The sequence below is a fragment of the Brachyhypopomus gauderio genome, chromosome 8, assembly GCF_052324685.1.
Source record: "Brachyhypopomus gauderio isolate BG-103 chromosome 8, BGAUD_0.2, whole genome shotgun sequence".
In the NCBI taxonomy this organism is placed as follows: domain Eukaryota; kingdom Metazoa; phylum Chordata; class Actinopteri; order Gymnotiformes; family Hypopomidae; genus Brachyhypopomus; species Brachyhypopomus gauderio.
The window spans coordinates 12919096-12936448 of record NC_135218.1 but is presented as its reverse complement, the minus strand read 5'-3'; the positions used below and the strand labels follow the sequence as shown (position 1 = coordinate 12936448).

Below are 17353 nucleotides of genomic sequence, written 5' to 3'. Positions count from 1 at the left end.
CCAGTGGAGGGCGACATAGATATGGATCGGAGGTAAATAAACTAGATTTTTTTTTCTCGCCGTGTGAAATCGGAAGTGTGGCGTGTGAAGGCGGTCAAATGCGTGTGTCACACGCTCAATGCGTGAGACTTGAGAGCCCTGCGCTTCCATTAAGTAGGCTTACTCACGGGAAAGAACACACAGGGATTTGCCCAAATATACTCAGCGTAAACAAAAGAAAATCTTAAAATCATTTATGTAATAGGTTAATAAAAGTTATTTCTTGTAGACTTCAAGGGGGAGACTGGAATATGACACAATAACATTACAATTATATGTATGACACAAAAGAAAGGATGAATTATTTATGTCTTAACATTTGATGTTAAAAGTTTTAAAAAATACATTCACTTTAATTTACATAAAGAAAAATGTAAATAAATACAAGGATTAATGGTATGGCAGGTTTATGGTCATAATATCCTACATTCAACACTGAATCAACACTTTGATTACATAAATCAATGAACATAATTCACTTCCTTCATTTAAATTCTGGTGTTGCGATTTAACCATCTTGTATATGCAAAGGGTTAAGTGTTGTTGTTGTGGCACCTTTGAACAGTGGATTGGGGGTCTGGAAGAAAGTAAGGAAAGGAAAATACCACAAAAATATTAATATAATGATAATACATAAATAATAATACATTAGAACTAATTTGCAACAGATAGGCCTAGTCCAAATTCCTTCACAATTTTAATCCCAGTTAGAACAAAACAACGCAATGAAGAACTATAGATAACCCAAATATGTGACGTTTGGACTAGCTTTTGATTTTCTGTTATGGCTACATTTACTGAAGGTATTTTTTATTCACTAACACTAACACACTAACAGTGAACAATGCCACACCCGTCCCACAGTGATGGTGACATTCAGTCTAGATTTCTGTTTTTCTTATATATATATATATATATGTATAGTGTGGAATGACATAAATTGGACTGTTAGACCATCTTAAAATGTTTACAAGTCACGTCTAAATCACCAATTCACTCCAACAAAGTAAACTATAAGGCTAGCTAAAGCCATGCCAAACTAGTTGTGGCATCACTTTCTCCTTTTATGTCCAAACATGCTGAATAACTAGAAAAAAGCTGCCCTGTGTAATTTTACGTGATTTACGTCAGGAACGTACTGTGTTCCAATTTGCTTCCTGTTGGGCCTTGACAAAGTGTTGGTATTCTCGCCGATCATAGATCTCCAACAGGATCCTGTACACAATGATGATTACGATGCCAATCACAATGATCGATGTTACAGAGGTGCCAATGATCACTTTAGTCTTATCGATGGTATCTGTGGGAGAGACAGACGGAGGATGACTTTCTGAATGGTTTAAAACGTGGAGTGTAAAATCATGATTTCTAGATGAAGCAAATGTCATAACTATGGAGACCAAGTAATGTTAAAGGCCCATAAGTAAACAATTATATATGCCGTTTAATGCAATCATATAATATTAAATATTACATTCTAAATGTCAAAGTTAAAATTGTTATCCACATCCACACAGACAATTACTGATATCATTTTTACTGCATTGAATAAATGGAAATACATGTACTGCTAGCAACTGCTTGGGCGGTGAAACAGCATTTTGAAGATGCCTGGATAATCCTTTTAGGACTTACGTGCACATTCGACATATTTAATCAATACGCCTTCAGCGTCCTTCAGTGTCACTTCGTAGCTTATGCCATCTTTAAAGATACACTTCAATTGATCACAGCCTTCTAACCAGACATGTTTAACTGTGTGCACGTGTTTATCTGCAGAGCAGGTATTCAAAGATCCTTGTCCAGAAATCCTATTCTTAACTTCACGTTCAACACAGCTCCTATAAATATGACACAGGCACAGTTTTACACAACAGAAGTTCCTCAGATAAATGACTTTACACTTGCTATTAAATGCTCAGCGCATCAGAAAGAGAGACAAAAGTTTTGATAAAGCAGACACAAGCATGCTCACCGATATGGTTCACATGGATCAATAATATTGGAGCAGTCTTCTCCACTGAAGCCCTTCCTACATACACAGCGGTTACACTCACAATCCCCCAGACCATTACAGAACACGTCCCCCTTCCTGTGACACATGTCTGTGCTTACAGGACACTGACATGCAGAGCCATTGTAATTAGCATTGCACACACATGTTCCACATTTGCAACTTCCTTGGCCTGTAACAAATACACACACGCACACACACACACACTGAGGTAACATTTTCTTGGATCTCATTCATTTATATGTGCACATGTGGACAACTAAAGGATGTTTGCTATTTCTGTGGAATGCCATGTTGCCATATATAAACAAGTTAATAAAATGTTTATTTAAAAAATGCTTTTTAATGCTTTTTTTACAACATTTTATGTAGAAATTTTCTGAACAGAACCTTTCTAAATCAGTTTATTTATTGCCATTTCATATTTATTTCATAATGCATCTTTTCATTAGTTTCCTCACATGTCAATCAGGACTAATATGTACTAGAAATAACGACTGCAGACCACTGAGACGAACATGTTGACTCACCATTGCATATCTTGTTGTCATTGCGCTCACAGCTGCTATCATCACATTCGCAGAAGTTGCCATAGAATTGCCGACTGCATACGCACTGGCCACACTCACAGTTGCCATGCCCACTACACACCTGCAAGCTGTTGCTTTGTCTACAGGACGTCAGAATGTCACTGTTGGTTTTAGTGATGTTGCTCTCACATTCGCATCTCTGGCCCTGGTAGCCTTCATTACAGCTGAGAGAGAGGACACAAACCAGTGTTGACTGGACTAAGGTGAACACTCAAATGACCAGAAGAACAGCAGTTGGCATATTTCTTATGTTTCTGAAAGACAAATAAAGTTTTTATAGGTGCATAATATAGGATATGCCTTTATATTGTATTCCTGAGCATAAATATAATATACAGGCATATTTCAAATATTATGTGAAAAGCATTCACACTGAGGAATGTACAGAGAAGTATAAATAATCTCATAAAGGTTTATTCCATTTCTCTACAGGCAGGGGGCGCTGTAGACTGTAAGCGAGGAGAGCTCTACCTGCAGACTCCACAGGAGAGGGTTCCTCTTTCCTTACAGTACTGGGAGTCCTCCTCTGCAGCACCACATTGGCAGTCACACAGCGTCTCCACGGTGACCTTCAGAACCTCACTGATGCCTTGCATTTGGATCTTGAACGTCTCAGGCTCCTTCAGACATTCAGACGCTGTCAGACGCACTGTGAAGTCCACCTGCAGCAAGCCCAACAATAACCATCAGCACTCACTTTCTCAGAGCAAAGGGAAGAAACCCTGAGAGGAACCCAGGCTCGGAAGGGGAACCCATCCTCCTCTGAAGGTTGCTTTAAATAATGTTACTATAAAGTCTTTAAAAGTTATAAAGGTTATAAGCCTTGTGAAATTACTAACAAATATATTTTGTTTTGTTTGGTGCTCAGATTATTCAGTGAGAACCAATTCAAAGTCTGCACAGTAAAGAACGAAACTGCTAAACATACTTAAACTGAGTGTTGCGGAAGACCTGAGTACTGATGTGTGCACAACTATCCTCTGTCTTTAGAAGATCTTTACTGAATCTTCAATAGAACAAATGATTTATTTGGAAAGAGGTGACATCAGTCTCCAGGTCCTGCTTGAAGTGGAGCTGTTTGTGATGAGGATGACGAGGTGGCGCTAACAAACATCACCTGCTTGTTGACCCCGATGCCGGAACACTCTCCCCTGTGCTGCCAACTCCTGGAGGCGCCGTCTTTACAGTCTGACAGGTAGGACACATGGAGACCAGCAGGGCTCTGATCCTGCTCCAGCAGCAGAGTGGATGACAGGTTCTGCAACCAAAACACACACCAGATATACGCGTCACCTTCCGCTCACAATGCTTAAGTAACAATCATTCAAACTGATATTTACTCGTAAATGTGAGTAATCATTAAATACACTAACTCTCTTTCTCTCTCTGTATCTCCCCCTTTCTCGGAATCTCTCTCTCTCATTCCCTCACACCCCGGTGCTCTCCTCCAGCGTTCCACATTTAGCCTGCTGCTGCATGAAGAGCCAGGCCTGGATTCTTTTTGCTGGAATTTGTTTCTTTTTTGTACCTTGTTTGCCAAAATAAAACACTGCACTTTTCCCATTACTCAATCCTCACTCCTGTGTAAAATGTCACAGTGATGTGGCTTTAATAATATAAACCCCTCAGTGTTTTTTTAGATGTGGTATTCTTTTGTCAAAATATTAAGTAAAAAAAAAAACGTTTGTAACAACGACTGCTTGGGCTGAGACGACCCACTAGAATTCCAGGGATGTGGACCTCTGGTGGCAGGGAGGTGAAGTGTCTTCAGACCTGACAATATTAAATAATTAAGAAATGTACTACATTCATCTACTTATGTAGATCTACTATAATTATAACATAGACAATGATCAGTTCACCAGTCAAGTTAGTTGCTAATTTACAACAGAGTTTATGTAGTACTTTAGTTAGAAAGGGATTTGGCTTTAGGTAGCAGGAAAAGGGCTTAACAAACATTCTGTTACTATGTTAATAAATTATTTAGCTTAGATTTTGGGAATTGCATCCCCAAACAGTTCCCTACACCATAGTTCTACTGCCTCAGTCAATGGGGATTTTAAGATGACAGATTTCATCTATTGTGTGTGTCTGGATGTGCATTAGTCACAGATGTCATCCACGCAGAAACACAGGCAAACCACACAAATCAACACACGCATGACTAGTTTCAGTTCATTTCTAAATCGGGTCACACGGAAGGAACAAACTGTCTAAATTCGAAAGGACCTGCAATTCTCCGTAACATATATACACTACTTACAAAAAGTTAGGCATATTTGGCTTTCCGGTGAAATTTCAGGGTGAACCTAAAATGTACTCGAACATTTACAGGTGAAATTAAAGTGACCTTCTCTAAACTTTTGAATGCACATGTCCAACTGTTCAGTGTTTCAGTACTTATTGCACAACTTGCTGTTCTCTAACAAGGAGCTTAAGGGCAAAACAGAACAGCTGTTTGATCCATGAATCGACCAATACGTTTCCTGGTTCAATTAGGATTGGTATTTAAACAGTCCTCCTCAGTATGCTGTTCACATTTTGACATCATGAGACTAAAATCATGCCTAACAACTGAACAATAGTACATCGCCATTGAGAGGCTTCAAACAGGATGTTCTCAGACGGAAGTGACCACTGAGCTTAGAGTGTCATAGAGTGTGATCAGCAGGTTGCAACAGAAATACAGAGACACTGGAAGACTCATGGAAAGGCATAGAAGTGGACGTCTTTTGATCACATCCCACACTGCAAAGTTAAGGGAGGTGAGACTCTCCCAAGTGTCATGTCAGACCATTCAAAATCGTTAATATCAGAGTGGTCTGCGTGCTTGATGACCCGCAAGGGTACCTGGCCACACCACCAGACACAGACCTCATCGTCTCGCATGGGCCAGGGAGCATTTACGCTGGACGAGGGACCAGTGGCCTCAGGGCTGTTCACTGATGAAAGCCGATTCACACTGAGCAGTAATGCCATGGCTCAGCAGACAATAAATTGACTTGTGAACAGCATGAGACGTCGCTGTCAAGCTGTAATTGATGCTCAAGGGCACATGAGAAGCTATTGAGACATACCCACCACTGTTAGCTTTTGATTCAATGAATTGTTTGAGATGAGGAAATCACCATTGCATGATTCTATTTAGATGTCCTACTGTCATGATAATATCACTGTAGTGTCAATCTTTTACTTTTTCCATAAATTTCACCAGAAAACCAAATATCCCTAACTTTTTACTTTTTGTGAGGTGTGTGTGTGTGTTCTTTGTAGCGATCTTATCATCACAATTTAGAAATTGTACATAAAATTTTACAAAATATGGCAAAAGTGAACACTGACAAAACTGCAAAAGAGTGTCTCCCTAAGCACCATGACACAAGGCTGAGAGTGTCTACTGTCCCAATGCGGTCCCATTGTAAGTCATAAAGTACAAACTATTTTCTATGAAGTATCCATACATTCTTGCTGAATCACAAATAACTCTTCGGTGTTGAAAGGGTCAGGACTAGTATTAGAACTAGTTCAACGATTAATACTCTAATCTGAGATCTCCACATCTTACTCACCCGGTAGGCTTCATTGATGAGCTGGACCACATTACTGGAGTCGTCCTTCAGCACACCAACTACTGACTGAGGAATTAGGGAACTCAGTGCCTGTGTTTGTAAGTGTGAGCATGTGTGAGAGAGACAGAGGATCACAAAGAGAGAAACTGGTAAGATATGATTCACTGCAGATATCCTGAATAATACATTTTCAAAGCGTGTGGGTCACGTCTGACCTGATAGGCTGGAATGCTCTTCTCTGTCACTGCAAAGATGAGCTGGATGTTGTTACTCTGAAGAAGTCTTGAAAGTTGGCCTATTGTTGGATAATCCTGAAGTGCACACAACGTGATCACTTAATCCATCCATCCATTATCTTTACATGGCCAACACACACATGCACACACACTCACACCTATGGGCAATTTAGAGTGAGTGAATATCCTACCCACCACACCACCATGCCACCCTGAAGCTTTAATTACTTATTTATAATTTTCATTCATAATATATTAAGAATATGTTCATGGTTAAACCTTCAGTAAAGTAATTTATTCTTGTAGTTATATATATTTCATTCTGTTCAGTTTAGATTGCCAAGCCACACACACCAAATCCTCCGTCTGTGCATTTGCACGATGCTAAGGTCTGCTGCTTTCACTGCTTAGTAAAAGTGCACCCTTGGTAGTATGAACACCATTTTCTAAATGTAGTGGATGCAGTAATTCTATCCAGGGTTGCCAACTTCTGAAGATCGCTTAGAGTGAGATTTGAGGAGGAGGTGGCGAGTGTAAATTGTTGACGGGGGGGAACACAAATTAAGAGTTATATCGTAATCTATCGATCGCCGGTGGTTGGCGCCAGAGCGAACTAGTAACTCATTGAATCATAGATGTGGATCAGAGGTAAATAAGCTAGATTTATTTTTTTGGCGTGAGATATCGGAAGTGTGACGTGAGAGCGTGTGAAAACGGTCAAACGCGTGTGTCTCACACTCAATGCGTGAGAGTTGGCAACCCTGTCTATCACTTTGCATGTGCAGGACACTCACAAAAGCTTTGCCGTCATAGGAGCCGTCCTCCTGTAGATGACACTGGCCGTCATGAGGCCGGAAGATGCCGGCAAGCCTCCCGTCTCCTGCCATGTGGAACGTGTCATCGGATGTGTAGACCAGGATCCGGGTCACATTGCCCCATTTGATCTCCTTCTGTATGTGCACACAAGGATGTCTGGTAAACTTCAGAGTCTGTTCATGAAGGTGGAAGTGTAAAGTTGTCTGCTCACGTAACTCAGTAAATGCCTTGCCTTCTGGTAATTGTTCCTAAATGTCATATCACCTGTTTGTCCCATAGTTGCTCTGGTTGTTCTGTGTCTTTCCAGTGCTAATGTTATAATATGTCATAATAATGTTATAGCACAACTCTCACCTGGCACACTGTAGCCTGCATGATGGCATCTAAACCAGCTTCAGGTGAGTCCAGGTTACCAGAGATCTTCTGCTTACTGACTTCCCTTTTGAACTCCTCAGGAATGTTCGTCAGTGGCAAGACGTTGTGGAAAGTGAAAGCAGGCTGACACGTGTCCATGCGGTTAGGACAGGGGTTCCGACGTCTAGGCCCAACTTGACTAACATATGGCAACATCTCCTTGTCTACGAATGAGCCAAAACCTAAATCACAGAGCCAGAAAGCAGAGAAATGACACGTGCATTTTTACTCTGTAATCCAGCGCAGTGGATTTGAAATGAATAAATTTATATAGTGCCACAGTGTTTTTATGTGTAGGAGTTAGGGATCGTAGTTTGACAATTTACAACTTGAGTTGTTTCTTGCATCATTTATTTAAAGAACGGTAAAAAAAATCTGTTTGAATTATACTGTGTATGTAAATGATGTTTGTCAGTAATGTTATCAAAACATTTCAGAATTTGAGTGAGTGGGATATACATTTCTTCCAAGCTCATGAGACAAACATAAACTATTGTGTACATAAACATAAAGTATTGCCCCCATGTACATGTGTAAAAGCTAAAAGTAAAAGTGATTTTAGAAAAGAGGTTTTAGACAGTCAATGAATTGTGAACTTCAATAGTATATACAGTCACCCATACATAAAAAAGTTTCTTATCATAAAACAGGGAACTCTCTATTATTATCTTGTAGTAAATTGGGTTATCAGCAAAAATGAATCTAAGTACTTTTTCAAATATGAATTGGAAGGTGACTTTAGATACAAATGAGATTGTAATATGCTATTATTGTCCTAACTGTGATTCCATGAGTCTTCAGTAGCCTCACCAATACGGACAGTCTGGGTGATCTTCTGCAGGGTGTCTAGAATATCCTGGCCCAGGTTCTTGATCTTCTCCAGATCATCTTTCATGGAGTAGCTCAGGTCCATTAGATAGTACAGGTCTATGGGGTAACCTTTGGCTCTCTGAAATTCCACCTTGAATTCATGTGGAACGCCTTAACATACAGAAATAGAGAAAACAAATGTATTAATAACAAGAGTTGCAGCAGTAATGTAGTGTAAAATACAGAGACGAGTGATGGGGCTCACCAACTCTAAGCTTCACTCTGATGTTCTGTGGTCTGAGTTGCACCACATTTTCAAGGTCGTTGTTGAGTTTGCTGTCCTTCATATAGGTTATTTCAGCTTTGGGATTAATCACGTTATTCTTTGTACAGTTCCTGGAAATCAGTGACTGCAGAGAGTCACATCTGCCTTCATCAGACTCTCCTGCCTTCAGGAACTCCTACATTACACAGAAGCCTCTGTCAGAATATTGGTTACAGAACTTTCCAAGGAGGAAATGCTGCCATTTGGTACACTGGCAACCTCGATATGTGTTCAACATTGTTATGAAAAACACGTCTAAAACACATAATACCTGTTTTACTGTGAAATACTCTCTATACATATTTACATTAAATCTAACTGATTTCTGTGCAGTGTTGGGAACATTGAAAATTCGAGTGAGAAGTGTAACGCTATGTGCAGGCAGAAAGACGAGGCACGAAGTCCGGCTCAAACACAGCAGTTACTTTTAATGAGTGCACAAATAGCGCAGACAGCGTACATCTAACAATAACACAAACGTGTGAGACTCAGATAAAAACGAGTACGGGACACTGCACATTAAATAGACAGACCACATAAACCCCGAGTGATGACGAGACGAGCCACAGGTGAGACTGATGAACACACTCGGACACAACCACACCCACGAAGATACACAGACGCAGACGACTAGAGGTAGACAACATAAACACACGCCCAAAGGGGAGGGGTCAGGGGCTGTAGCGTGACAAGGGGTTTGGGAAAAGAGGCTACAATAAGTGTTTATTATTTAAGAGCTGTACACTTTAACTAGCTGATATTTTGCTTTACCATGTATAAACTGTATATACATCTAAACCATAGTAGTTGTAACGTTGTGGGAGCAACGGAGCGAGGAGACGGACACAATTGCAGAGATGAGCGAGATTTAATACGGGGAATACCAAAAGCAGAGTCGTAATACCGGGCGCAGGTCATATCGGAAAGGCAGTCCATACAAGAAATGACAACAGACATACTCGGACAGATAAACCAAACACGACGGGGAAACACGGAACAGGCAGGTACTCTGGTAGCGGAAACAATACTCACGAAGAACAGGTATACAAAGCACAAGGCACGAAGTAGACAAAATCACCGATCCTGGACTGGGGAAATACTGGGACTATATACAAAGAAACTAACTAGGGACAGGTGATGGCACTGACACTGGGCGTGGTAACAAACAAGGAAACACGAAGACAAACGAGCAGGGCGGGACAAACAGGCAGGAAACACGGACATGAGGGAACCCAGAGTGACAGCTACGAGAGGGGGCGTTGCCCTACGTGACAGAACCCCCCCTCAAAGCGTGCCACTCCGGGGCACGCAAGGGCAGACAGGACAGGGACAGCGGACACAGGACAGACCGGAGGGACAGGATCAGACAAAATAGGACGGGGGACCTGGGACACGGCAGGGACCGGAGACAGGGAGACAGGCCAAGAGCTGGGCCGGGACACGGCATGACACGGGACACAGGGGGGCAGGACAGGGCCAGGGCGAGGCACAGGAGCAGGACTGGACCGGACAGGACTGGGGACAGACACTGGAGCGGGGCCAGGGGACAGGGCAGAGGTAAACACTGAGGCAAACACGGCCTGGACGATGGTGACGGGGACAGGAACAAGGTGGGTAACAACTTGGGGAACAGACACGGGGACGGGGACAGAGACGACACCACAGGAAACAGACACAGGAACAGGAACATGGACACGAACAGACACAACCACGGGGACAGGGACCAAAACAAAACCAGGGACGGGACCAGGGAGCAAGGGGAACACGGGCAACGGAACATAGGAGGCACAGGGCGGAGCAGGGGGCACACAAAGTCCATGCCCAACAGGGGGCAGCACAGTCTCTAGGGGCACAGGCGCGGCCGGGCGGCGGGCAGCGGGCACAGGCGCGGCCGGGCGGCGGGCAGCGGGCACAGGCGGGGCCGGGCGGCGGGCAGCGGGCACAGGCGGGGCCGGGCGGCGGGCAGCGGGCACAGGCGGAGCCGGGCGGCGGGCAGCGGGCACAGGCGGAGCCGGGCGGCGGGCAGCGGGCACAGGCAGGGTCCGCTGGCGGGCAGCGGGAACAGGCAGGGTCCGCTGGCGGGCAGCGGGAACAGGCAGGGTCCGCTGGCGGGCAGCGGGAACAGGCAGGGTCCGCTGGCGGGCAGCGGGAACAGGCAGGGTCCGCTGGCGGGCAGCGGGAACAGGCAGGGTCCGCTGGCGGGCAGCGGGAACAGGAACCGGCGTGGACGACCCCTCCTGGGTCGCGGGGACAGGAACCGGCGTGGACGACCCCTCCTGGGTCGCGGGGGCAGGAACCGGCGTGGACGACCCCTCCTGGGTCGCGGGGGCAGGAACCGGCGTGGACGACCACTCCTGGGTCGCGGGGGCAGGAACCGGCGTGGACGACCCCTCCAGGGTCGCGGGGACAGGAACAGGCACGAACTGCCGACGGGCAGCGGGGACAGGAACAGGTATGAACTGCCTACGGGCAGCGGGGACAGGAATCCGAGGTGAGGAGATGCACTCGGGGGGCGGAGCCACCAAGCCGACGTCCTCGGGGGGCGGACCCGCCAAGCCGACGTCCTCGGGGGGCGGAACCGCCAAGCCGACGTCCTCGGGGGGCGGAACCGCCAAGCCGACGTCCTCGGGGGGCGGAACCGCCAAGCCGACGTCCTCGGGGGGCGGAACCGCCAAGCCGACGTCCTCGGGGGGCGGAACCGCCAAGCCGACGTCCTCGGGGGGCGGAACCGCCAAGCCGACGTCCTCGGGGGGCGGAACCGCCAAGCCGACGTCCTCGGGGGGCGGAACCGCCAAGCCGACGTCCTCGGGGGGCGGAGCCACTATACTGACGTCATCGGGGGGCGTGTCCGCCAAGCCGACGTCCTCGGGGGGCGGAGCCACCATACTGACGTCATCGGGGGGCGTGTCCGCCAAGCCGACGTCCTCGGGGGGCGGAGCCACTATACTGACGTCATCGGGGGGCGTGTCCGCCAAGCCGACGTGGCTGGTACTCCCCCCCAAAAAATACATGGGGGTGTACTGTGGAGTAGCCGGCGGGATCAGCGATGTTAAGTCCTCCTCCTCAGTGTCCGGGTTGAGCCTGGAAGAACACACAGACACAGAAGCCTCTCGGTTGCTCTCTCTGCGACGGCTCCGCCTCCTCCGAGGCGTCGGGAGCTCGCAGTGGCCACCGAGAGCAAACCGAGGGTTAAGCCAACGCTCGTCTGTGCGCTCATTCCGTCTGCCCGCTGCTTGCACCACAGGTTGCTCATGCCTGTGGTGTTCGCCAAGCCGGGCAGACACGTAGCGCTCAATAGGAGTCTCGACGCGAAAGCCAGTCGAAACCGAAAGTGACTGGGCTTTCGTTGGTGCGCGTCGAGACTTCCGTGTTCCCACAGCGCCAGGGGTATTCCTGTCTCCGGCTCGTTCGCGCTGTAACACATGAGAGTTAAACTGCACGGAAGCAGCCAACAACTCGTTACAGCGACTAAACTCACCGGAGTCTCGCTCTCTCGCTGTGTCCTGGATAGATCCGTGATTATGTAACGTTGTGGGAGCAACGGAGCGAGGAGACGGACACAATTGCAGAGATGAGCGAGATTTAATACGGGGAATACCAAAAGCAGAGTCGTAATACCGGGCGCAGGTCATATCGGAAAGGCAGTCCATACAAGAAATGACAACAGACATACTCGGACAGATAAACCAAACACGACGGGGAAACACGGAACAGGCAGGTACTCTGGTAGCGGAAACAATACTCACGAAGAACAGGTATACAAAGCACAAGGCACGAAGTAGACAAAATCACCGATCCTGGACTGGGGAAATACTGGGACTATATACAAAGAAACTAACTAGGGACAGGTGATGGCACTGACACTGGGCGTGGTAACAAACAAGGAAACACGAAGACAAACGAGCAGGGCGGGACAAACAGGCAGGAAACACGGACATGAGGGAACCCAGAGTGACAGCTACGAGAGGGGGCGTTGCCCTACGTGACAGTAGTGTTCACCCAGTGATGGGGGATTTTGTGTCAGTCTAAAACCCCATTTTCCATAAAGTAAGCAGACTATGAACCATTCATACATTTAACAAAATCTTGTGAAAACAATCTTTTATAGACCTTAAAGTGAACTATACTAGAGAATGATAGAGAAAAATTGAGACTGCGACAGATAAATAGCGAGTTAGAGGAAAGTGTATTTTTCTACTACCATGCAGTAGAAAAAATAAGCACACTATATGAATGAATGAAAGTTCGATTTATATAGCGCCTTTCCAGATTCCCAAGGCGCTTTACAATTTAACAAGTCACAAGACAATCAAGTCACAGACAATCAATCACACACACACCGGCGAGAAGCGGCAGCCAATTGCGCACAGCGTACTCTCTACCGGAAGCCACAGCCCCCTGGGGGACTGAATGGGGTGCAGGAAGGGGAGAGAGAGGACAGACCCTAGTGGCAGAGCACCATCCACCACTGGGCATACAAGCACACACACGCATGCACACACACAGACACTACTTTTTATTGAACATAGAGACACAGACACACACTCAGGGAGAATTTTTTGTTGACTGCCAATTTACCTAACCTCCATGTTTTTGGACTGTGGGAGGAAACCGGAGATCCCGGAGGAAACCCACGCAAACACAGGGAGAACATGGAAACTCCACTCAGATAGGGTCTTGAACCCAAGACCCCAGTGCTGAGAGGCAAACGTGCTAACCACCAAGCCACCGTGTTGCCCATATAGCACGAAAAAAGAAGAGATCCTTCAGAGACCTGAATTTAGTTCACCTGTTCACTCACCCCTGTTCACTCACCCTGTTCACTCACCCTGTTCACTCACCCCTGTTCACTCACCCTGTTTACTCACCCCTGATCACTCCCCCGTTCTCTCACCCATTCACTCACTCTTGTTAATTCACCCCTGTTCACTCACTCCTGTTCTCTCACCCCTGTTCACTCACTCCTGTTCACTCACTCCTGTTCACTCACCCCTGTTCTCTCACCCCTGTTCACTCACCCCTGTTCACTCCTTAGTTTGTTTAACAAACTATAACATATCATGGTTATATATAGAAGGAATAACATCAGCACTTTCAATGTAAACTAGATCAGATAAATACTTGCTGTCACCTTTTGCATAGAAAATGTGTTTTTATCAGACCACATGTAACATTCATGCATGTTCACCTTTGCCCTGCATGGACACACAGTTTTGAGGGTTTTTTCATTTTTTAACATTCAGTATTGAAAATGAAATTGTGACAATAGCAGATTATGACTTTTAATACTTTTATCAAATAATATGCTTAAGAATAAGATAGCTCCTTACACCTTTCAGGATTTTCAAAACAGAATGAGAAACTACTCCAGGCAAAGCATGTGTGAGTGTGTGTGTGTGTGAGTGTGTGTGTGTGTGTGGATCTCTCATCACAATATCTACATCACAGCTCACCTTCTGTTGGCACCAGGAACATCCTGAGCTCCTCAAACATTCTGTGCAGGAGCGCTGTGGCTTACACACTGGTGCTTCATCTACGACACAGAAGGAGATGCATCGTATATGGCATAATAGTTCCTTCCTATTCCTTCTAAAGCCTTCGTTTGATTTGAGATCTACATTCATTACCTGCCACACTTTGCATCACCAGGTGAAGAATAAGCACAACTAGAACAAACTTCATGGCCTGCGAGAGCAGAGGAGATCATTTTCAAACAGTAGTACTACACTGGCACATAGCTGAACTTCTCCCAAGGAAAAATTGGAATACATTTTTGAAGCAAATTATATGACCCTGTTAATTCTGTAAGATCATTACATTTGAATGTTACTTAAAATTAGTATTTTTTTTTAGTAATACTTTTATAGATGTTTTAGAATAACAGTATAATGCTAGTAGATACATAGCCAACATTCACAGAGGTTAGGCCTACACTTTTGTGGTAAAGTTAGCAGGTCTACAGACAGCTCGTTCTGGTCCACTGTGGTGATGAAACTGGGTTTCCGAAAGTGAAGTGACAAAGAACGCTGTTGCATGGTGCTGTTATGTGCTCTAAATAAAGGATGCACTTCCAATCATTTAATCATAGTAACACTTTCGGAGCCCACAGATCATTAACACGTGAGTTTATTTTTAATCCTGCAAAGTTAAATAAATTCTTTATATATCAGCATCTGAAATTCAATGTAGGCCTATATGCTTTGTCATTTTTAATGTTAACAGCATTTGATCAATATCTTGTCATGAACGTAAAATGGGTTTTTATGAAACCAAATGTACTTGCAAAGCTTGTCTTGATCTCACTAAAATCGTTTACTGCAGCAAACCCATTTGAGTTTTAGTTTACACAAAATTTTACAGTACATTTCTAAAAGGATACTAATACTGCAGTATAGGAATACAACGAAAAGGCATTTATTTGTATCTCTCTGTCTCACACACACGCGCGCGCGCGCGCGCACACACACACACACACACACACGGCAGACGTTAGAGGAAGTATTCAAAACTCAGATGTCAGATGTCGGTGTGATAACCACAATGTCAAACCACACTTCTTTTCTGACATACAAAACCATAGTCTGTATGCAGTGTGCAAGACAAAATGGCAACTTCACTCAAATGCTACGTCTGTTTTTTCCCATCTCAACCCACCTTATTTGAATATCTAGCCCTAATGATCAAAACCTCCAAGAGTAAAACAGGCATGCTAGAAACGTACACAGTTTTAATCCATATTTTAAAATATAAAGCCATGTTAAGCTTAAACAGTAATTACATTTACTGATGAATGTTTTTAAACTGAGATCGGGTTTTTCGGGTTTTAATAAAAATATAGAGGACATGTGTAGCTACACAAAACACACTTTGGAGATATATATCTTATGTCAGTAAATACTTTGGTAATCGAGTTACCAATGAGGACGTCTCAAGTTGGAACTTATATTATAAGATAAATTATAAAAATATATACAATAAACATCTGTAACATCTACAAATAACTTCTAAAAGCCAATAAATGACACTTCAATTTAATTTAATTTAAGTTTAATCTTTAAAAAAGATGTTTCACAGATGTAGCCAAATAATAGCTAAGGAAACAAATAAAACCACCAACATTTAAATCTTTTTTTCATTGAAGATTTCATTAGCGTTAGGTGTGTAACGGATTTTACTCGAACCATCCACTAAAATTAGTGTTTTCAAACAAAACTTACCGTCGACTACGATTACGTTATCGTACTTTCCGTAGCTTTTAAAACGTATTTCCCGACTGCGAAATATTACGGCGGTCTTACCGTAATTACCGTCTTTTGAATGACGCCAACCCAAATCCTCACAAATCCTTAGTGCGTAGCAAATCAGCAGCGTAGAGTTGCTTGTGTTGCTGGTGACTAATGTCGGCTTCAAAGTACAGCGTTGAAGAACCAGAAGAAGCCTTGATTTCGTCTCTCTGACAAGTGATAAAGGTCCATCATCCTTCAAGCAGTAGGTGTGTTATTCTAGGTGAGGTGTAAGAATAAGAACAGTTCTAGGTTTATAACATTCTTCTCTGTTTAACTTCCATGGGATCTGGGAAAAGTCATAGGCTACTTAAGTAAAATTATTTAAACAACATCAACACCCAGAGTTTTGTACGTCAGTGTAATGAAGAGATGAAAGCTATGAAAGCAAGATGGGATAAAAGCCAAGTAAAAGTGGTGTTGAAGAGAAAAGTACGGAGTGGTTAAGAGTGGTACATGAGAAATTCAGAAATAGGGCAACTTTAGGAAGTGGCTATGTGTGCAAACCTACCTGCAAGAAGCTCAACTAGTAAGGGGCCAAGTAATGCCACTTGTGCAGATCACAGCACAGCTGCACCACAACGTTCTGCATGTGCATGTATTTGACTTCCTCTCAGAACAGATTGGGTTTGTTGTGTAGTTGGGACTTCTCTGGTTCATTCACCAAACAAAGGCAAAAACAGGGATGTGAATAAAGACTATGGAACAGAAACACTGACAGTGGCCTTACAAATATGGTTGGAACACACGTGTATTCTGGTCTTCAGATTCCCAGTTTAGTGGTACTCATTACACTGAGAACAGACTGATCACAGTCATGCTAAAATGTATCTCATGGATACAGGCAGTGTCATCCCTTGCAAGAAGGCGTGTCTTGATTGCTAGATATTCAAAAAGTTTCCCCTATAGTCAATGATGAAAACACTGTACCAGCTGCAAACTTACATACACTCAGTGTGTTAGTATATGTGTAAAAAAGGTTAGTAGTATATACAGACGTGTTAGTATTTCTCACTGTGTTGTAATAATCTTAAGAGCAGAATCAGTTCCTATTTACATTGGTTGGTATGACAATAATGGGAATACACAGTTCCTCATAATGTAGCAATCACCAACTCCAAACCCCAATGCCTATAGAAACAGAGCACTCAAAATAGAGCATTTTAAGATTTTTTAAAAATTTATTTATTTTAGAGCATTTATTCATTTTCTTTCAAATCCTCCAATGATGACCAGGGCATGGATATTAAACGTAAT

General features: G+C 44.0%; 1 protein-coding gene across 5 annotated transcripts; it reads right to left on the bottom strand.

Moving 5' to 3' along the window:
• Positions 1-216: 216 nt before the first annotated feature.
• itgb7 (integrin, beta 7) lies at positions 217-16726 on the bottom strand. Of its 5 annotated transcripts, XM_077014607.1 has the most exons (17): positions 16608-16726; positions 16112-16315; positions 14441-14498; positions 14267-14346; positions 8754-8949; positions 8489-8659; positions 7619-7860; positions 7243-7398; positions 6428-6523; positions 6213-6302; positions 3761-3901; positions 3115-3305; positions 2584-2807; positions 2015-2225; positions 1675-1880; positions 1179-1339; positions 217-616 (listed from the first exon to the last, which is right to left on the bottom strand). In XM_077014607.1, exons 3-17 carry the CDS (start codon positions 14493-14495, stop codon positions 548-550), a joined length of 2289 nt encoding a protein of 762 aa, XP_076870722.1. In that variant the 5' UTR covers positions 14496-14498; positions 16112-16315; positions 16608-16726; the 3' UTR covers positions 217-547. The 5 variants fall into 5 exon arrangements, with proteins under 5 accessions (XP_076870722.1, XP_076870723.1, XP_076870724.1 ...); XM_077014608.1 differs by lacking the exon at positions 16608-16726 and having other exon boundaries at positions 16121-16549; XM_077014609.1 differs by lacking the exon at positions 16608-16726 and having other exon boundaries at positions 16031-16118.
• Between the last annotated feature and the right edge of the window lie 627 nt (positions 16727-17353).